Here is a 24372-nt window from a genome sequence, read left to right as displayed (position 1 = left end):
GTTTTTAACTATTTTGACATAAATACATATATTTATATACACACATATATAAATAAATATATAAAAAAAATACATAATTTGACTGTGATTTGACAATAAATAGTAATTTTTATCTCTCAAAATACAACATTAAACATACAATACTTATTTTAGATTATCTCTAAAAATAAATTTAAACATACATACTATATTTAATATATACTTATTTATCTTTATTTTTGTCTCTCTATTTCCATAAGACACAACAAAAACACTCCAAAAAAGAATCCAAACATTATCAACATTTCTCACTTTCTTCCCCTCTTTCAAGTAAAAGGTGTTGACATCTTTCTTTCACCTGCTCCTAATTTCTCCTCCTTTTGGTTATAATTCACACTCCACTCATCACACCATTTCCCCAGAAATTTTGCATCTCTCTTTCTCTCTCTTCTCTCTCTCTCTCTCCCAAACCCCACAAAGAAATCACACAAGAAAAATTGCTCCGGAAAAAAGAAAAGTTGAGTTGAATGAAAAAGGCAATGAGATTATGAGAACAGAAGAATACTTTTCAATGCATTATTCCTTGCTCCTACTTTTCTTGTTACTCCTGCAGTCCCATGGGTCTCTCGCCGGTTTGCTTTCCGAGCCAGCCCAGCCCCTAAAACCTCCCGATTACAACACCGTCCCCGCCTTCCCGGTCCAGACGGAGGCCCAGACGTGCCGTCTCGACTTGTCCGCGGAGCTTTTCGGCGGCGTCAACGCCGCGTGCGGCCGCAACCTCGACCGCAGCCGGTGCTGCCCTGTGCTCGCCGCCTGGCTCTTCGCAGCGCACTCTAGGTCCGCTCTTCAGGTCACGGCGGCGGCTCCCCCGACCGGCTCCGACATGCCCATGATGCCCGACGACTCGCAGAAGTGTGTGAACTCGCTCCAGACCTCGTTGACGAGCCGCAACATACATATTCCCCAGCCGAACGCGTCATGCGACGCCGTTTTGTGCTTCTGCGGCATTCGTCTCCACCAGATTACATCCCTCAGCTGCCCGGCAGCCTTTACCATCACGGGGAACTACAGAAACGCGACGCCGACCGCCGCCGTCAGGAACTTGGAGCATAACTGTAAGAATTCTTCTTACGCTGGTTGCACCAAGTGCCTTGGGGCTCTGCAAAAGGTCAGTTTAGGCATTTTTTAACGTCAAGAGTACTTATTTCCTTCACATTTATTTCTCAATGATTGATCCTCCGATCATAAATACATTACTTGAATGTTTCTTTCTTACACAAAATTCTTGTCCCGAGCTAGTTTGCTTCACCCACAAAATAAATGTATCACACTCGTCATATGATCGATTACTTGCTCTAATTTATACACCAATCACACGACAAATATATTAGCCGCTTGTCTTAAAGTCACTATACCAGCAAAATGGTTTCTTGAATTCTGTTTTTAAGGTAATTTTTTAGAAAGTTTAACATAATTAATTTTAATATTTGTAGGGAAAAATAAATAAAAAAGAATAAAAACACATTGAACTTTGTGGATTATTAAACAAACATTCATAAGCTATATAGGCTGCTGCACTTTAAATTATGTAAAAAGATAGAGATTGGTTGGTGATTAGAGCCTCTACACATAAAGTTCCATCTTTTTGACCTTTTTCTTAGGCTTTTCCTCTCCTTTTTGTCCATTCCATTGCCTCCATAATCAAAGATGGTCTCAATATGGTCCCTCTTGATATGAGATATCACTACTAAAAAAATAGGGTATAAAAATGACAATAGCTATTTTCGATATTTGTGCTTTTATTGTTAATTTTCGCTATAGTTATTTTAATTTTCGTAGCTACTTCATGTCTACGTATAGTATATGTTGGGTAAATTACAATGGACTTCGCTATTTGCCTTAGTTACATATGTCCTATTCTTGTTTGAAAAATTACAAATGTCCCAATACAATGAGTTGTCACAAGGGGAATTGTTAAGGTATTTATAATTTCAAGAAGATATTTATAATTTTTCAAACAATAAATAGTATTTGTAATTATGACAAATATTAGGAGAGCCCATTATAATTTTTCTAGTATATATAGGTTTTGTAGCTTATATTGTTGCAGTAATGACCAAATATTCATTGCGAATATTTATCTTACGGTTGGTGTATAAGTAGGATGGTCAATCATGTGGCAAATATAACTAATTAATGATCGGATGAATTTGATCGAACGCAAGTTGAATAACTTTTTTTTAATTTTTGTTTTTTGAATAAAATAGAGGTTACTACACCTTTAGTTTTAGTATAGAGACAACCTTGTATAAATAGAAGGAATTTGGAGGGCTTTTGGGGTGATCAATAATTGCTATTAAGATTGCGAGTTCACTATTTCACTGCACTATTGAGGCATAGCTCATGTGAATAGTTTGAATTCTAAGATACTCCTCAAAACTGGCAACCTACTCCATTAGTTTATATGAAACATCATGCGAACCTATAAAACTCCAATGTTTTTGGTTTATATAAATTAGGGTAAATTATAGCGATTTTTTCTAAAATTTTGATATCATTATAAATAGCTCCAAATTATTTAAAAAATTATAAATATCTTCTAACTTTAAAGTCCATCTAACAACGAACACATTCCGTTAGGTTTCTATTTAATTTTTGTGGTGAGCTGACCAAAATGATTTTTGGATTTTAAATTATATTTTTATTTATTTTTTAGAATTTTTTATATTTTCTATAGATAATTTATTTTATCCACCTTCATATCTTTTTCTGTATTTTTTTCAAATATTTTAAAGGGTAAAATGGTAATGTCTATCTCACCGTTTAGGGACTACATAATTATTTTCTATTTAAGGAGAATATTTGTAATTTTTTAAATAATGAGAGAATATTCATAATTATGACAAATATCGTGTACCTGTAATTTAAACGTGTAAATTAGTACATATCTTGGGGTCCATCTCTTTGTTTTGAATGTTTATTTTTAAATATGTGGAATTGCTACATTATTACCAAACATAAGTGTCAAATGATTGTATTACTTTATCACATGGGGTGTTTGGCTAACCATTTTTTAATATTTTATAAGTTATCAACCATAATATATGTTTATTTATTAAAATAACGGAATAAATCTTACAAATTGGTTTATTATGAATATTGATGGATTTCGACTTTGAATATTAATATAAATAATATTGAAAATTAATTTTTTGGTATTTATATTTTCTATATATTATCCTTTGGAAATAATGGGTGCCTCTTACTGATTGGTGCGACAAGTTGTCGGGTGGGGTGTCTGTCGAAAGGTCTAAATTGCCCTTGTCCGTTTTGCTATTTGCAGCTGAAAGTGGAGGGCAAAAACGGAACAAAAGAAAAGGACGATGAGGGCCTGAGCGACCGGGCAAGCAAGATGCTGAGCAGGGACTGCCAGCTGATGGGGCTGACGTGGCTTCTGGCCCGCAACAAGACGGCGTACATACCCACAGTCTCCGCTGTGCTGCGCGCCATCATGTACAGTGCGCACCCACCCCACGAGTCCACGTGCTCCCCGGACCAGGAGAACATGCCCCTCGCCGTTGATTCCCTACAGTTCGAAAAATACGATCCCTCCTCTGCTAGCAACATTATTCCACTTTTGCCCCTACTCATTCTCGGTTTTCTTTTTGCCTAGGGCCCTTTGAGATTAGCTGGGGTTTTGTCCTTACATCACCTGTTGCTTACCCCCCTCTGTTTTTGTGAAGTGATTTGTGAGTTTTGGTGGGGAGGGTGGGGGCCTCTTAGGCTTCACGTGAAGCTAGTCGACAAAATGGGAGACTGGACCGGGGTCATTTTTGTCATTTTCTCCCGCTGTAAATTTCAGACGTTCGGTTCACTTCGACATGTTAGTAGTACGAGAAAATCTTCGACTATGCATGTTTTCATTTTACCATCTCCCGTCAACTTCAACCTGCACGTCACTGATTCTTGCTTTGCTTCAAGTACTTTTAAGTGTGTATAAAATCGTTTTTCTTGGGAAAACTGCGACTTACTATGTGGTAATGGAAAATGTGTAAAAAAATCTGTGAAAAAAAAATAAAAAATAAAAATGCTAGGCTTTGTGTTCTGAAAAAATAAAATAAATTATCCCTGTATATACACCATTGATACGGAAAAAAATTTTGTTCGAATCAAATTTGGTTGAACTACATTACACTTGTTATATGATTGTTCAATTTCATTGAACTGTACACTAATCAAATGACAAGCGTATTGCAATTGTCATATAATTGGTTTAGGTTTGGTCGAATTGGATTTGGATTAGAATTTTTCGTGATATGATAGTAATTTGCTTCATTTTTCAAAAAATAGGAGGAGTAATTTGCTATTTTTTTTACTTATTTCACATATTATAGAGAGTAAATTGCATTTAATTCTCATTCTATTATAATTATCGAAGAAAAATTAAGTTTTATTAACTGCGGGAGAAAAATATAATACTTTTGAAAAAATAATGACTTGAAAGTGTATAGTACTAATTCTACAAAAAAGGAGGATGCTAACAATATAAAAATTAACGGCTTATACTAAAATTAAATTTTACTTAATTATATGTATTAAATAATAAGATTTTATTTGGTCACAATAATAATTTTTATAATTTAGTATTAAGAATATTTGTGTAAAAGCCATCACTACTAGTAATAATTAGTAAAAATGCTTAGGCATTGTTACCCTGAACAATTAGTGACGTATATATAAAGACAATTTAAAAGATAACGATTTACAATATATCTTGCCAATATATATATATATATATATTGTGATACTATTAAAATTATTGTCGCTTAATATGTAATTTTATTAATAATTTAAAATTATCACTTAATAATCTCTAGCATTATCTTTGATTGTGATGTAAAATCTTTAAAGAAAAATAATCTAACAATAAATTTAAAGCTAGAATAAACTTTTTTTTGACAAAAACTTTTGTTGGCTTCGGCAATCATAAATTGCCTATTAAGGTACTTACAAATTACAGTATATAAAGTGTTCGCATCGACAAGAAATAAATTGTACAATGATTTAATTGAAATTAATCTGTTTTTACCAACTAAACTAATAAATATTTATTTATTTTTATATAATTATTAAAAGAATATACTAATATATATTATTTGTCAAACGCACTATTCGAAGGGAAAATTTTAGTTCAAATCGGTGCTTTAGTCAGATTTGAATCAATTATACGATAAATAAATATATTATATTTAAAAAATAATCAATTACATAATAAATATATAATATTTATATAATTAATTATAAATAAATTTAATTTGAGTAAAAAATCTTTGATAGTCACAAAACTCGATAAGAAAGCAGTGCCCTTGAAAATAATGAAAAAGGTTTGAAGCTTTTGGAGAGATCCTTCAAGACTCCTAAGACTGAGTATTTTGGTCTTTGTCTAACCCAAATGCATAGAGTTATGTGCTGTTCTTTTTGAACAACAAAAGGTTGGATCAGAAAAACACCTAATGGTGGGATTAAACAAATAAAACTTCACATGATGGAAGCAATTTTAAATGAGATGAGCACATGATTTTGAGGAGGGAATCACGGTTGAATGTTTGTCTTCATCTTGAATTTCACCTTCTCATTCATCTTGTACCTTTGTCTTTTTCTCCATAAATTATATATTATTAATAGAAAGAATTATAACAACTTTTTTTAAAGTTTGACGTAATTACGAATAGGGTAAATTGCATTTTTAGTCCCATAAATGGACATATTTTTGGTTTTGGTCCCATACTGTAGATGATTTGCACATTGCATACTATGTGCATTTTTTTTTTTAATTTCAGGATACAAGAGGGACAGTCGTTAAGTTGCTAAAGGCAGATGATTTTTCCATTAGGTGGGTGCAAATTTGGAGGGAAATTGTATCGATAAATGAAAGTTTAGTGGGAAGAGTTTATTTCTTCTTCCTCCTCATATAAATAGTTGATTTGTTTTCTTCTCTATTATATTTAGTAAGAAAAAAGTGTCAAACACGATTGTGAATGGAGAAGTTCTTTGTCATTGTGGAAAGATTGCGAGTTTGAGAACTTTATGGCCTGACGACAACAAAGGTATGGGGTTTTTTGGTTGTTCGAAAAAAAAAGTGGGTACAATTTTTTTGTCACACATTGTCGGCCCATGAGATTCTCAAACTTGCAACCCTTCCACAGACAAAAAACTTCTTCATTTTGCAGCCATGTTTTACACTTTTCTTTTTCCTACTAAATGAAAGAGGGAAGAAAATAAATTAGCTATTTATATGTGGAAAAAGAAGAAATAAACCTTTCCCACCATATTTTAATTTACTGGTATATTTTCCCTTCAAATTTGCACCCACCTAACGGAAAAAGCATCCACCGTTAGCAGCTTAACGACTGCCCTCTTGTGTCTTGAAATTGAAAAAAAAATGCACATATAGGGTGCAATGTGCGAATCATCTATAATATGGGATCAAAATTGAAAACAGGTCCACTTATGAGATAAAAAATACAATATTACAAATACCCCCATGATATTTGATAAAATTATGTAATTATTGGATGAAGGTATGAAATTGTCAACTTTACCCTTACTATTTTTTAATTTTTTCAAAAAAATAAAAATTCGTAAAATAATAGGACGTGGGAGATGAAAATTTAAAATATTATAAAAAAATTATCCACTTAATCCATAAAAAATAAAAAATAATTCTTAGTTCACAACAGTATTTTGGTCAAATCACCACAAAAGTAGATGAAAACCTGACGGAGACTAACAAATTGGGCTTAGTGTTAGATAAATATTAAAATCATGAGGTTATTGATAATTTTTCAAGAAATAAAAAAGTATTGAAAATTATACTAAATTTTAGAAAAGATAATTGTAATTTACCCGTATAAATAATTATCAAATGTTGGGTAGAAAATAATGGCATTTTGTATTTGTTAAAAAAGGTCAGGGTCCTTTAAAAAAAATAGAATAAAATAAAGAGTGGGGGATAAGTTCAAATCCTTCCATCGTTTTTTACTAATTACAAAATTGCCTCTCCACCCGGCCAAGAGGGGTTGGACCCAACTAGACCCAATTAATTTATTTTAAGTATTATAAAATACATTTTATTAAAACTAATACTATCTCGATTTTATAAATTTGAGAAGAAATATTATTGACATATTACTCTTTTATAAATTATAAGTGTGATGGGTGTCGAGAGCACAAAAAATAATTCCAACAACACTTGTAAAAGTGGGAGTAGGGTCAAATCCACAAAGACTGGCTTTAAGTTGATTTCTTCAAGAGAAATTGAAAATAATGGGGGGAAGATTTGATGATAAAAAGAAATAATTAAAAACTAGATAAGTTAGAAAATAATTGAAATTATCTGACGAAAATACAAGAGAGAGATTTTCCAGTTAAGGCTAGGATCATGCTTGATTCTTGTGAGTTGATCATTGATGCATGAATAACACATGTATAAATAAATAAAACAGTTATAGTGTTGGTACGACCTAACACCTTACCTTTCCTTACCTTTTCGTCAGCCAAGGTACGACCGTTGGCTAGATCCCTAATTAACTGGGAACGTCCACAAGATTTAATCCATTAACAGCATTAAGAATTAGAAAGGCCTGATTCTAATCAACAAACTCCTACGAGGACAATTCGTTTAAACTAGATCATGCATTCTCCATAACATAACTAATTACTATGACATAATTAATCATGCTACGTTACTACTAAGCATTGAACTAAATAAATAATTACACGGATTTATAAAGTCCAATTAGCTAAGCAAACCTTCTTGATAATGAACAATTGGCCATATCATTCAAAAATCAGATGTTTGTAATTAAAGCACAGAGAATAGCATGAATATTCATTTAACAAGTGTAAAGCGCAGATTAAATCTCACAACATAATGGGAATCAAGCAATCACCATACCTTAACCAGAAAATAAAGAACTTAGCCGGACATGTTAATGGAAGAACACACTAAAAAGTGGAATTCCATTAATTACGATTACAAAATAAAAATAAAAGAGAAAGGATGAATAAAGAATTCTATAGAGTTCCAATCAATAACTGCCTCCTTCGAATGAAGAGACCCCCCTATTTATAATAAAAGTCTCCTATGAATCTAGACGTAGGGGGGGGGGGATAAATACGTGATTAACTCTAAAAAGGTAAATAAATCACAAGAGATAAGTTTTAAAGAATCCTTTATAAACCTAAATACTTCATTCCTTTATCTTTTGCGGAAATTGCTCGTTTTCCTCCTTGGCCCGAGTTGACCACTCCACTAAGCGTGGACACGCTTAGTGAATTCTGCAAAAATTTCCTTGTAATCTCCTTTTTCCTTTTTGACGCTTTCAATTTCGATTTTAACCTGACTTTTGCCATCTTTGCCTCATATTTTCCTTTTTTGCTGAATATGCAATAAATCACATAATTAGGGATGTTTTGGCTTAAAAAGAAAGATTAAATCGCTATAAAATCGGGACAATTGTAGAGTTATCAAAGTGCATATTTTTAGGGGTTAATTACATTTAAAATTTCTAAAAATTGCAAAATTACACTTTTTCTTAAAGTTCTAAATCATATTTACACTCTTTTGAAAATTCTCCATTTACACCCGACCTCTTTCTGTTAGGGTTAGGAGGAAAGATGCTAATATTAGCAAGATAAATTACATAAACTTTCAATTTGCCCGTCATTTAACATTTTCATGTATATTTTTTACTTATAAAAGTGATAAATATAATATATATATATGTGGAACGAGGTTAAGAATCACCACAAATTTCTCCTTTTAAGTACATACATGAGAATATTAAATGAGGGCAAAGATTGAAAATTGTATATAATTTTTTGCTAATATAAGTATTTTTCATCCAAAATCCTAACAAAATAAGATCAGGTATAAACCATAAATTTTTTGAAGAGGTGCAAGTGTAATTTTAGAAGTTTTTCAGAGAAAAGTGTAATTTCACATTTTGAAAGTGGCTCCAAGTATAATTAACCTAATTTTTAGACTCTAAATATCAAAACTTTCAAAATATTCACTACAAAAAATCAATGTATAGCAATAGATTTTTTGCAACAGAAATTTGCCACGACTTTGCAACGGAATTTCAAAAATTGAGATTTTTGTTGCAAATTTCGTGGCAAAACAGCAATGAAATGTTGCAAGGTATATTCCGCTGTAAAAATTCGTTGCAAAAATCAATCAACTTTTGCTGACCCACTTTCGTTGCAAGTCATTGCAAAAGTCGCGGCTAACATTGCCATGGAATACATCCATTGCTAATTTGCAATGCTTTACAATTAATATCCGTGGCTAAATTTGCATCGGATTTTCAAATTATATTCCTTACTAATAATTTACAACAAATATTGTATCGGAAAGAAGGCGTTGCAATTTAATTAAATTTTTTATAATGATTTTTGCAACGATCTTTAAGTTATAAAATTTTCAAGAAAAACTAGCAATTACTTTTGCCACGAACTTCTTAGTATATCTTCCATTGCAAATTAAAGGGTTGATTGTTGCAACGGTTTTTGCCATAGACACAGAGTAGTGGCAAAAGTTGATGATAAATTTGCAATGAACGTTTGATCCGTGGCAAAATTACACTCTTGCCTCTGATTTTGCAGCGGATGCGAGGATCGTGGCAAAAATATGTGTCAAATTGTGAAGCCCCAAAAATTATAATATATAATTAGGAGATTAATTGGTAAATTTTTATGAAACTTAGTTAATTGGTAAATAAATTATGAGTCATGATTAGAATATAATAAAATTTGAACGGATTAAATTAGAGTTCGTTATAATATTTGAAAGCAAATTATATTAATTAAGAAAATTAGAAAGGATGTTAAAGTAATTATTTAAAAAAAATTATTAAAAAATATAAAAAAAAGGAAAATGAGATGGTGGGCCGTGGCATGTGCTGCCACCGCCTCACCAACCATTAAATATATATATGTATGTTAATTGCACACACACAACACATACACAAACAAAATAGGGGAAATTGCAATCTTTCCACGGAAAAACAGAAAAGAAACCGAGGTGCGAAAATTGTAATTTTAATTTTTATTAATTTATATAATTATATTATTTAATTAGTCCATTTATTAAATGTTGTTTATACTAATTGATGTACTATTATCGAAATATTTTGCGAGTTTGGTTATTTAAAATAGTATCGAATTAAATATCAAATTGGATATAAAAATAATATCGTTGGTTAGTTAAATTATTAAATTTATTAGATTTAAATATTGCTATAGCCAATTTATACAATTTCATCGGAATTGTTAACCAAATACACAATTATATGTATTATTGTTCAATTAAAGAGTATAATAGCGAGAAATTGATAGAAAATTCATGAAAATATTCCAGAATTATATTTAATAAATGCTATGTTAATAAAGAGGAAAAACGGCGATTTTTACTTCGATAGAAATGGAATATTAAAGAATTATTAGAAATTGTACGAATGATATTTAATATTATATTTAAAAGAAGTTACGATATTCTCGATATATTAACTGTATGTGGTTCAATAACTCATTATAGGATACGGGGGTGAGGTGAAAGGAGTGACAATTAGCGATTGAGTAGAAAGAAACGTTGTGAGGTTGAGGTAAGTAAATAATTGGTATTATCTATATATGTCATCTTTATTTGTAGTTTTACTGTTATCTGAATTTGTGGTTCATGCTGACGTTAGCTTACAAGAATGGTGATATGTGGAAATGAGGGAGTGGTGGAAATTGAATATAATTGTAGTGTGAATACCCCTTGATGTGTTGAAAAGCCTATAAGGTGAAAAGAAAGTGCTATGTACGAAAAGAAAATGCTATGTGCGAAAAGAAAATGCTATTTGCGAAATGAGATTGATGAGCCGGCTGTCAAGGGGGTTCACTTGAATTTAATAATGGTGAGAATGAGTTGGCGGGAAAAACACAATATCACCTTCTGGGAAGCAAACTAGGAAAAATGGAGTTTGATTGATTGTCTTGTTATGAGATAGTCATGTGGTGTAATAAAGCTGATTAAGTTGGAATTAAATTGACTATATTCCATGCGTGTTGCATGTTCCTCTTGTTTAGGCTGTGTTTGATATGCATATATAGATAGGGCTGGTTATTTACTTACTGAGTGGCAGGCTCATCCCTCTGCTGACGTTTTATTTCTGGAGTAGACTTTGAGATGTCTGACTGTTGAACGCTAGGTCTACACGTTATACTCAGGCAGGTCAGACCAGTATGCAGTTTTCTCCTCTTTGTCAGTTAGAGTACAAAAACACATTTTGTCTGTACAAAGAGAATATAAGTGTACGGATTACTTGTGATGAATCACCTTGTGGTGTTTGATATGTATATATATATATATATATATAATGTTGTGGGTTGATAATAACTATTATGACGTGTTGGGACTACGCATGCAAATTAATTATGTGCATTTATATATAAACACAGGGATTACTATAAGTATGATGTTTACCGTAGATATAGCCCTTGTAGCGAAGGGGGTGCTACACAAATTTAGATTTTTTAACAATTAATAAAGCATGCACAACAAATTTAGCCTTTGCCCTTTCGATTAACAAATTATGTGCGAAACACAAACACAAAACAATTACGAATAGGGACAATCGGATTATACCTTATGCGCTCCAATTAGCGTAGATAATAATTGAAACGCTTTCACGAGCTTTTGGGTTCTATGTTAATTAGTCATCAATCTCAAACCTTTCACTTTTTGATTTCTTCAAGATTCAACCAAGAATACATTTTCAGATGTTGTGTATTTGATGTAGAAGTCCCACCTTTGATTGTAGAAGATGGAATGCATCTTCACAGGAATTGGAGATGTAAAACCCTAGCTAATATTTGAGAGAGGGGGCTGAAAATTTTTCTTCAAAAATTATTCCATGTGGTCGGCCTAGCCACCATTAAATAGGGGCGGAAGCTTACTTCTCTAAGGGAGTATTTGAAAAAAAATTTATTATTCAAAAAGTGATTTTTATAAAAACAATTAAAAATTGCAATAGAATTAAAAGTGGGTTGTAAAATTATAAGATAATTGAATAAATTTTTGTATGTACCTCGCATCCAGAAAGCTGATGGAATACCTTCGGGCCACTGGGGGAAGTAGTGATGTTGGTGGTGCATCCCACGGCCGGGTTGGCACTTGCGAAGTGTTGTGCCCCATTGCATTTGACCCCACTGTGGGGGAGTATGCAAAAATCGGTGGGCCTGGTATATAGCCTTCAAAGGTGGGGGGACTGGGGGTGTATCCGCTGGCTCATCCCGGGGAGGGCTGGGACCATGGCCCCGGCTATGACCTCGTCATGGGAGAGGCGGAGCATTGATAGTCATTATAATAATTTAAAAAAATATTAATATTAAAAACAAATAATTGTATTTTATTATTGATAAAATTATATGTTTTTTGTAAAATTCCTAAAATTTTCATTAAAATCAAAATTTATTGTAAAAATTGTATTAAGGTCCTAATTTTTTCCTTAAAACATTCATAAAAAATTCATTAAATTCCATTATTTTCCTAAAATTGGCATTAAGGTCAAAATATTTCCTAATAATTGCAATAACGTCCAAATTTTACCTAAAATTACATTAAGGTCCATTTTTTTTCTAAAATTCATAATTTTTCTAACATTTGCAATATAGTCCAAATTTCAGCTAAAATTACATTAAGGTCCATTCCTTCCCTAAAAATTGCATTTAGGTCCAAATTTATCCTAAATGTACATTATCTTATATTTTTTCCTAAAATGCACAATTTTTCTATAAATTTCATTCAAGTCCATATTTTTTTTCTAAAATTACAGAAATTAGAAAAATTCCAAAACAATTTCAAAAATTATGTAAATTTCCAATTTTTTTTAAAAATTATACAAAATCAAAAAAATTTCGGAAATTTTTTTAAAATTATAGAATTAAAAAAAACTCATATTTCTGAGTTTTTTTTTAAATTACAAAAATTCAAAAAAAATAGAAATTCTGAAATATATCTGAAATTTTATAAAAGTTATAGAAAATAAAAAAATTTCAGAAATTATGAAAAATTTCTGAATTTTTATAAAACTACATAAATTCAAATAAATTTTATAAAATTTTCTTGATTTTTTTTTTTAAAATGGCAGATTTTTTTTTAAAATTTCAGAAATGTATTAAAACTTCCTAAAATTACCAAAAAAATAAAAAAATTTATAAAAATCACAATAATTATATAAATATTTTAAAAATTACAGAACAATTATACAAATATTTTTAAAAAATTATAGAATAATAAAAAATGAGAAAAATAACAATAAATCCTAAAATAATTACAGAATTAGAAAAAAAATTACTTGGGGCGATGGGCTGGTGGTGGTGGAGAGAGAGAGTGAGAGAGAGAGAGAGACGGGTGGGGGCGGTAGACAAGAGTGGGAGGGGAGGGGAAGAGGAAGATAGAGTGAGAGAAGATAGTGAAGTAGGAGAAGGGGGAAAATCTGCTAACTGTTGATCAATTATATAATATTTTTTTGGAATGGCCATGGTCATTATGAAAATCGGTACAAAGTGAACTACAAAAATTAAAAGCCCATTAGAAAAGGAATTATAAAACTATAGATGTGTAAAAAGACGTTACAAATGCCGATGCAAATTATGCAGTGTATGGTAGCCGTATAAAAAGACGTTACAAAAGGTAATACAAAATATAAATATGAGGTCGTTTTGTTCATTGGTGTGCCTAAAACCGTTACAAAGAATATTCCAAATAATTAATTATTTTTATTCAAATTGCTTTAAAAAAATTGCCATTTTTGACAATTTAATGTTGTGGAAACGCATCATTGTGGTGGGACAATATAATTGAAATAAAAACAAAAAACTTTCATTCGACATTTATACATGTATGCAGTATGCACTAAATTTGTATATTCATAAATGTCAGTATTATATTGATGTAACTGTCATCTTACAGTATTGAACTACATGGGTTAATCGGACCGTCAAAATTAAGATCTAACCGTCGGATATGGTCAGACTTATAAAAGAATCCATTCGGCCAAGTTGTAGCCTTATTAGGTAGACGAATTTCTACATACGGTTCCTGGAACGTAATAGTAATCATTCAAGATGGTGTATTTTTAAATCAGGCATGTGATTTAAAATCATATCGTCTGATATGATTTAATGGACATATACTTGTATATATTTAATTTGTTATGAATCTGATGCTTGGATGTAAAGATATTGTATTTTCCAATCTAAAATTTTGAGATGGCTTATTTTTTGTAACAACTGGTATAATCTACCATTGTAATGGCCAATCGAAATTGAAATTCTCACCTTTTCTTATTTTGATTTCAAAAATTTTAAGTTGTAACTGCGTTTGCAACGGCTCTTTGTGTTGTTGCCGCTACAAAGTTTCATTTCCTGCCTGTCGCCAAAAGTTGTCTGCCTTAAAAATTATACGACCTTTGTAACAATTTTGTCCTTAATGTGGCTGTTCCAAAAAGATAATTTTTTTTTAAATTTTTGTTATTTTAGAATATTGCAAAATAAAAATATTTTATTAAAAAAATACACATTATGTAGCCTCGTATTCATCCTTGTCAATCTCGTAGTCCTCGAAGTTGTCTTCATTATTCTCATCATCTTCATTATCTGTTTGACCAACTTGAGTCCATAAAGTACCTAGCCCTGCTGGTATGTAATCGAAAGATCGATCAAAATTTATAAACCATTGGGATCACGTAAATCGTATGACTGATTCTCCATAGCAACTTTAGAGAGTGGTACGACTTCTTTCGATTGATATGCGATCTCAGTATACTTGGACTCATCAACAACTCTCCGAGCCTTGATTTTGCAAATAGCCATCCAATCCGCTTTCCCCCTATTCATATTTGGGTACGCAGTAGTACACTTGTACTGCTTGTTGTACAAGTATGAATGACTCATCCTTTTGGTGCACGTTTTTTAAGTTTACATCAACGAGGTAATAACGTGGGTGTACCTTCATGCTTAGTCCCAAATCGACCCAACAACGCTTGAACAGAACGATATGCAAGTTCGGAATAAGTGGGTATGTAAATTCGATGGTCTCTTTGATGATTTCATAGAAGTCATTATCCTCATCTGTATACGATGAACTTTTGACACAAACCCACAATTCATCATTGATTTGCCTGTGTTGTGATATTCCGTGTGGAAGTTGTACCCGTTCACAAAATAGTAAGGGACCAACATCACTATTGCACTTGGACCTCAATAATGACACTTCAGGAGCTCGTTGTCTATGTAGTTCAACTCGAGATGCACCTGCACTTTATATATTAATAAGATATTTTGAACTTGGACACAACGTATTTTTAAAAATTCAAAAAAAAAAAAAAAAACTGTATTAACTAACACGTCGTTTGAACCAATCCTTGAACTCATTGATACAAGTTGATCAATAATTGGGTCGGGTGAATGGTGGTGCTGGTACAGTTTGTTCAAGTATGATTTGTACATATATTGATCAGATATATTATATATTGATCAAAATGTATGTCTCGATGATGTGCCATTCTGGTCCACATCTCTTCTTCGAGGCACCACTAGCCTGACCATGGTAGTTGAAAATAGACACCTGGATTCCATCGTTGTATTTGTGCGCTCATCATTTCTACGAGGCATGCATCATTTGGATAGCACATCCGGATCAAAGTACTGTGAAGAAAACAAACTTATTTTCTCAACAATGTATGCATCGATAATTGATGCTTCAACATGTGTTTTATTTTTCACCTTTTTCTTCAACTCATGTAGAAACCTTTCAAATGGGTACATCCATACGCGAGCTTCATATGGCAGGTGAATAATGAGGTGCTCCATTGAGTCGAAAAAAGTTGGAGGAATATCTTCTCAAAGTTGCACATTATGATGACAACACTATTTTCTAACTCATGTAGCTTGGCAACATCAAGCATGGTCGGGTATATGCTTTGGAATAAAAGACTAACCTCCGTTAATGCACTCCATATATGCTCGCGTAGCATCTCACGAGAGGCAATTAGGATCAATTTCTGCATGAATACGTGACAGTCGTGGCTCTTCACGCCATGCATCCGCAATTCTGTCATGTCAACGCAACGGGCAAGTATAGGCACATAACCATTAGAAAACTTAAGGCCATGAATCCATTTACATATCTTCTTCTTCTACTCCTTCATCAGAGTATAGCCTGCTTTAGGCATACGTTCGGTCTACGTTTATCCAACTCAAGCTCTGGGCGATTACAGATGATCTTCAAATCTTTGTGTGCATTCAAATTATCCTTTATCTTTTCCTTGATGTCCATGACTGGGTTGATCATATTGTCAAACACATTTTTCTCAATGTGCATTATATTAAGGTTGTGTCGGATCAGATGCATTATCCAGTATAGTAGATCCCAAAAGATGCTTTTTTTTGTCCACTTGTAGTCTCTACTACAGCTGAAGGGAGTGTCAAAGGCATTTCAGCTGTAGGATTAATGTGGTAGACATCTATTAAATCAAAGAAAAAAAATACTAGGAATTGCAACAGGAAATTTATTCAGCAAATTTATTATGTTATAACTATAGCACAATTAATGTATATTTGAATGAGTGTTGAAAAAATAGCGATGGGTTTAGAGGGGTGCTGCCGCCCTTACTCTAATCAAAAGACCAAAGGCCCCTACTGAAAATAGGTCATCAGGCTACGGCCCCCTATAATTACTGTATAATTATTATATATACACGTGCATCGAATGTATTTTAGATATTTGATATTTGAATGAGTGTTGAAAAACTAATGAGGGATTTAAAGGGACAACCCCGTAGGTTTATGCTATAATTGTTGTATGGTTAATGTATATGTAAATTAGGAGATCATAGCTCTTCGCAATTCATGTAATGCTTAGAGGGTTTAAAAAAATAATATCTGAATAATATATAAAATACTAATATACACGGAAAAAACTATATATATATATATATGAAAGAATAAATATAATAAAATCTTAAATAAGCATTATCGATCTCATTAAATTGGAAATGCTTTAGAAAAAATTAAAATGAGTGACTTTTAACTAATTAATTTATATTTTAATATTAATCATAGAAAATTATTTAAGATTGTATTTTCACGTACTTTTGATTTTTTATCATAATATATTAGATATAAAATATTACTAAGAAATGTAACTTCTGATTAATATGTACTAGTGTGAATCTTTTAAATATTTATTCCTATTATGAGAGGACTTTCACACCCTTACTGGAATGTTCTTTTCAATAATAAATAATTAGTTATAAGAACAAAATTTAATCAAAGAAGAAAATTATTTAGTATTCCTAATTTCTCTAAGCGTTTTGTAGAATAAATAACATATTCTAAAAGATAATTAGGCAAATAATACTTTAACGTGATTAGTTTTCTAGGAATGATTTTAATATAATTTTTTTTAAAACAAATGATGTACCTGGCATTGTCAAGTTTAAAATTAGTAGCATGTGGGCCGAAAAGTACATTCAAAAAACTTTTTTCATTGCTTGGTTCAGCTTGGTCAGGCTACTATGGCTAGCCGACGAGGTCCGGCTCCAGCTCCAAGCGTACTGGGCCCGCGAGGGACTTCCAGCAGGAGTCCTCGAAGAATAAGGCGAACGGGGCGGCGAACCCTACGGCGTCCTCAACTATGTACCGGGGGGTCTTACTCAGATGGCGTGCACAAGAGGAAGTTGGTAAGTAAATAATAATTTCTTTCTGGTTAAATCATTATTTTTAAATATGATGCTAATTAACTGTTTTTTTCTTATACAAGAGACAAAGTTCGGACGGCCGCCCAAACAAATGGAATTATTCGAGCGCTGCTACAAGAAGAAAGAGGACGGGGATTGGAGCGGGCCGAGGGCGCAGAGGTGGCGGTAAGTAGCTAATTTATTGATGTTCTTTTTTTTTTAATAATTAATTCTTCATTTAATAAAAGTACTAACAATTTTGTTTGTTTTGCATGAGACATTCTAGAAGATGCTAGAGGATCATCAGCCTCAGCCCACGGCCGACAACGTTGATGCCCCCGCCGAATCTGAGACTTCGGTGGCAATGACGGAGCAGTAGATGTGGCTGGCTGCAGTTGGGGGCAAGAACAATGGCCGAGTATTAGGCATTGGTTTTAAGGCCCATGTCTCCAACCACACATTCACATCACCACCACCACCGCCACTGCCAAACCCGGCTATGGAGGACTGCATCGGCCGCCTCGAGACGATGATGGCTATGATGAAGGAGGTGCATGCCTCCTTATCAACAGCAACATCGCCTCTGACGGATCCCCCGATCAAGAATTAGGACGCTGACGAGGAGCGTTTAGATTATGTTTTACAATTTTTTTATTTTTTTAATAAATATTTTTTAATTATTCATGTTTCATAAATTTATAGATAAAATTTATTAAAATTTTTTATTAAATTAATTTAATTATATATGAAAATTTATTTATTTATTCAAATTTATATTAAATATATTAATAAATACAAAAAATTATAAAATTTAAAAATTAGGAACGGTTTTAGTAATGCTAAATAAAATATTACAAAGTTTATAAAAACCTTGTCCAAAAATCGTTATAAAGGCTGTCCCAAAAAAGTATTCTTAAATTTGATGAACCGTTCCAAATGAACGGATATTTGTTCCAAATACAATTACTAATCAGTATCTAATGTGCGTTCAAAATTATATTAACTGTTCCTAATGCTATTACTAAAACAATTCTACAAACGTGTTCCTAATTCACTAACTCGTTGCAAAAAATAGTTCCAAAAATCATTCCTAAATTGATCTCAATTAAAAAAAAAAAAAAAGAACAGTTCCAAAATTAAAATATGAGTATCACAAATACCATTCTAAAATTTCACCAATGAAAATGAATTATCGTACCAAAAACTATCCCTAGTCATTCTAATTCCTAAATTAAAAGATTTTTGGACAAATCGACATTAGGAACGGTTTATAATGACCGGTACAGTTACCGTCCCAAGTTCGAATGATTTTTTGTTAAGCGTTCTTAAATTTTTGTAACGCCATGGATTTCTATCTGTTCCAAATCCATTCCAAACTCCGCTCCAAATAAGTTTTGTGTTTTGGTACGTAACTGTTCCAAAGTGAAAAAAAAAAAAACTATTCCATAACCCGCCCCACCAAATTCCGCGTTTTTTTTGTAGTGATATATTAGTTATAGATTTTATTTCAATTGTATGATTATATTCTCAACAATAATTTTTTCTTGAAATTGTATATAGATTTAAATTCTTTGTTGAACTATAAATATACTTATAGATAAGACTTGATAGTATTTTTCCTGATATTTTTACCGCATCATATGTTTTTAATTTAACTTATGAACTTTTGGGGTTTGCTTCAAATTTTCTTACACATATATAAATTCAAATTTTTTTAATATGAGATTAATATAATATTTAATTATAAATTTAATATTAAAAAATTATTATTTAAAAAGTTCAAAAAGTAAATAATTCTAAAGGGGAAGAAACCCAACTTATTGGATTTTTCATATTGAGATGATCGTAAATCAATTCAAGTAAATTAATTATTTCATTAATTTGAAGTGTGCCATTAATGCAATTTGTAAATCTTATAATAGGGAAGCTAGAATATTAATTAAATATACTACGTAAATTTACTTTAATAAAAGTCCAATGCAAGTTCATTTCATCATTCATTGGAAATTAATAAAACTATATCCGAGTAATAATTTTCATTAGATTATTGTCCTTTCATTGTTAACTTATTATTTTTTAACTTAATTACCATTAAAAAAATTGACAATTTAAGAGAATAACAATGAAATGGATGATTGAACGTTCAAAAATAAGACAGATTATATCCACCGACACTCATCAACAACTCTCCGAATCTTGATTTTGCAAACAACCATTCAATCTGTTTTGTCTAGCTTCATACTGGGTACTCAGTGTAATACATTTGTACTGCTTGTAGTGCCAGTATGAATGGTTATACCTTATTGCAGTTTACATCAACGAGGTGATAAAGGGTGCACCTCATGCCGCTTACTGGATCGACCCAATGACATTTGAACAAAATGACGTGCAGGTTTGGAATAAGTGGGTATGTCAATTGAATTATCTCTTCGATTATCTCATAAAAGTCATTGTCCTCGTCTATCGAGCATACATGCACTCTATACATGCTCGGGAAGCATCTCGCAAAAGACAATCGGGATCAATTTATCATGAATACGTGATAGTCGTGGCTCTTCATGCCATGCATCCTCAACTCCAGCAATATTAGACGTGTAGCCATAAAAAATCTTAAAACCACGAATCCATTCACATATCCTCTTCTTCTGCTCATTCGTTAGTATATAGACCGCTTTAGGCATAGTGTTTGGTCTACATCCATCCAACTTAAGCTTTGGGCAATTACATATGATCTTTCAGTCTTTCCGTGCATTCAAATTATTCTTAATCTTTTCTTTTGTGTTCATCAAGGTGTTGAATATATTATTAAATACATTTTTCTCAATGTGTATGACATCAAGGTTCTATCGAATCAGATGCTTTGCCCAGTGTGGAAGATCCCAGAAGATGTTTTTGTTTGTCCACTTGTGGTCGCTACAATAGACAGAAGGGAGTGTCAACAACTGTTCAACTACAAGGCAGATGTCTGCAACCCAATCACAGATTTGCTTTCCTCGCAGCCTCCGATGTGAAATCTTATATTCCACACGATTCTTTGTGAAGGCTTTCTTGTTCCTTCGGTACGGATGGTTCTCAAGGAGAAACTGTTTGTGGCAGTCAAAGTAGCACGCTTCCTACCATGCTATAGATGGAATGCCCATTTGTCATCCATACAAACTAGGCACCCCATAATACCAGTAGTACTCCACCCAAATGCCATCCCATAGGGGGGTCGGTCGTTCACATTCCATATGAACGCTGCCTGCATAATGAATGCATCGTCTGTGGTATTGTCATAAGTTCGAACATCCACATGCCACAACTGCAACAACTCTTCGATTCCAATTACACATTGATCAGACGCTAAAGATTAGAAGGGTTAGGGATCACCATTATGATAAATATGTACTCAGAACTCATGCACATACCGGGGGAGAGCTTATACTGTGTAATGATAACGGGCCAACATGAATAAATACGATAGTACTGCCCTGCGAGGCATGTGCACAGGCTCGGCTGAACATTATGCTATTTTTTTATAAAATCAGAATATGTCTGGTCAAAATACTTGCAAACCTCTGCATTGGAAGGATGACATATTAAGCCCTCCTCCATCTGATGTGTGGCATGCCACGTTATATGCTCCGAAGTTGCTCTCAAAGCATACAACCTCTGTAGATAAGGAGTACGCGGCATGTACCTAAGAACGGCATACGAAGCCTTCTTGCAGCGGGAGTCCCGCTCCCGCGTAGGTTTGTACCTATTGTCTTCAAAAAACTTATAGTATTTCAAATCAACATCATCCTTCCAGTACAGCATGTTGTCATTCTGACACGCATCAATCTTTGCAATGAGTAAACCCAAATTCTTTATCAACTTGTTCAACGGTAGCAATCTCTCGGCAGGGAGTGATCGGGGGGCAATATTTTATTAGTCCACTGGAATATTCAATCATATGATTGCTCAGAAATATGGTTGTTCGTATTGATATTCACCAACTCATCAAAAAATGTCAATTGAGATTGAGTGCAACTATTCCACAATGGTTGGTCAGCAGCATACACTACATCGTAAAATCGGTTTGCCAACCCTGACACATAACCATAGGGGCCACCGCCGTAATAATAAGAACTAGGACTGGCATCAGTAGGACAGGATCTCGTACCATCATCAGCACACCATCGTGGTATGAAGAAAAATAACCTGGCCCAATTGCATCAAAAATCATCCTGTGTGCCCAGTTTATTTGTTGTTCATTACCCTAGTGTGAATAATTATCTTCCTCATGAGCAGTTGGAGGTTACTCCTCCTGTACTAAAGGGGCAGACACAACATCAAAGTACTCCTGCACCATCTCTTCGTCATGCGAAGTTTAATTATAATATTCAGGCATATACCCTCGCATACACAAGTAATAATTGACTTCATGGGGGTGTTTTGAACTTTTTCTCCATTCATATGTCCACGCTGACACGTGGCCCATTATGTGAAAGCCTTAACCCTATTTTCAAACTCCGGTGTAAGACCTGTCCTCCTCGTGAAATTTTTATCATACATCTATCTCCTCAATTGTTGTAACATAACGATATATTACTACATATTCACACATATATATAGTCATATAAATTGATCTACAAATTTATAAATATTACATTACACTAATTAAGAATACATAACATGTAAGATCAAAAAATTATAAAATCAAAATAAGTAAACTACAATTACTTTAATTAATTAACATAAAATGCTTAAATTAGTTGTTGTTACCTGATCAACCAACTCAAGAGATCAGCAGTTGCCGGTCCAAAAATTAAGCAATCTACCTAATTAAGTGTATATGCACTAAAATCTGAGAGATACTGAGAGTATGTGTGGTTAATAAGAAATTTTAGAACAAATGAAATGAAATGAAATAAAAACAACTTGCAACACACATATATATAAGCTATTTTGTACCGGCCATTGTAATGGCCTTTGTAACGCAAAATATAACCGTTATAATATTTGTATTCGGAACGACTTTTCTAATGCACGCGGGGGTAAAAAAGGTCGTCTATATTCCCAAGGATTTTGTAACACCACTCCAAGATAGCATTTCTCTCATTTTTTTATACGATTTTTGTAATGGCTTAACATTTTGTTTATCAACCGTTCCAAAATTAACTAGCGTGCCAAAAACCATATGAAAATAGTAACGGTGAAAAATAAATTATTGAATTTTGTAACGATCTTCCTATTTTAAAACTTTGTATCGGTGTTTCATACATCATTTGTAACAGCTGACATTATAAGAAATTTTGACCATCCCTAATTTAAAAAACAATTACAAAGACTATGACAAATTGTAACAGTCTTTATGTTGTATCAGCTTTTGTGATATATTCATTCTATTACGGCGTTTTAAACGGCTTGTGCCGTTACAAGTTAGTGAAATTTAATTTATTCCATCATGACCAACTTAAAACAACCCTATGGCCATTATAAATTAGCCGCTACAAATCCCACCTTTTTTGTTGTGTACGCATAGGTTTGTTGTGCATATAATGATAACCATGAAACCAATTTTGGAGGGTTAGTCTGAATGTTTCAGATCGAGAACCCCAAAAAAGGACATCGAGGGTTTTATTGAAATTTTCACCTATGGATGTATCCATGAAATGTGTGTCATATTTCATTAACGACAGGCATTAGATGCCTATACATTATTAATGATAGAATTGACTCATAGGGAGTTCTCATATGGAAGCCCAAGTGACATGATAGGTATGTTTGGATTTTTTCCAATTCTAATAGTACGAAATTAATCCTAAAACTTTAGGATCCACATTATTAGTCTCTAGCGTGGGGAGACTATACACTGATCTTGGCAAAAGGTGGTTGTATTTCTATGCGGTTAGTATACGCTCTATTCCAGTGCAGTCAAAACACAAAGAATGGCTAGTGAGTCCCAAGATAGGATGCATCGCCTATACATGAGATGATAACAATCTCTTGAGTTCTCAAAATTATATCTAGCTTCATAAAGTCTGTGGCCATAACAGTTAATCAAATAGGAAAGGGTTTCCTGTATTGGTTAAGGGAGTGATATGGACTTAGAGTTGTTACACAATTTTCTAGTCCGAAATGAGAACCGGCATATAATTCTATTCCCTAAATTAAGGTTGGGAGATGGCTGATGGAACGACCATATCCATATGCAGTTGTAGACCAAAAAGTTCATACAATCTTGACATATCTCTAGTGACATGGACCGTTGCTAAATGGTCACAAATGATAACGAATACTCCTATTAAATGTTAATATGGAGTTGATAAATTAAATGAGATTTAATTAATCTAGTTCAAAACATTTGCCAATGAAATTGTGTACTGACGCAAATCCAAATCTAGTTGAAGGTGGACCTATGTATGTTATCACACACAAATCAATGTAGATTTGTTGGAATTAATTATGAATTAATTTTGAAAGAAAATCATTAATTTAAAATGTTCAAATTAATCAAAAGATTAAATGATATGATCATTTAATGGAGAGCCCATGTAATGGGAGCCCACGTTTTAATTAATATGATTAATTAAAATTCTGTCGTTTCCAATTAAGTTAATGACAAGAATTTATTTGG

General features: G+C 32.7%; 1 protein-coding gene across 1 annotated transcript; it reads left to right on the top strand.

Annotated features, from left to right (window-relative positions):
* Positions 1–332: 332 nt before the first annotated feature.
* Positions 333–3890, top strand: LOC105178536 (putative GPI-anchored protein At4g28100). The gene is made up of 2 exons (XM_011102028.3): positions 333–1147; positions 3323–3890. The coding sequence occupies exons 1-2, from the start codon at positions 527–529 to the stop codon at positions 3650–3652; spliced, it is 951 nt and encodes a 316-aa protein (XP_011100330.2). The 5' UTR covers positions 333–526; the 3' UTR covers positions 3653–3890.
* Positions 3891–24372: the final 20482 nt, after the last annotated feature.

The sequence above is a fragment of the Sesamum indicum genome, linkage group LG12, assembly GCF_026168435.1.
Source record: "Sesamum indicum cultivar Baizhima isolate 11 linkage group LG12, ASM2616843v1, whole genome shotgun sequence".
In the NCBI taxonomy this organism is placed as follows: domain Eukaryota; kingdom Viridiplantae; phylum Streptophyta; class Magnoliopsida; order Lamiales; family Pedaliaceae; genus Sesamum; species Sesamum indicum.
The sequence above is the reverse complement of the archived record's forward strand: the minus strand, read 5'-3'. Positions and strand labels throughout refer to the sequence as shown.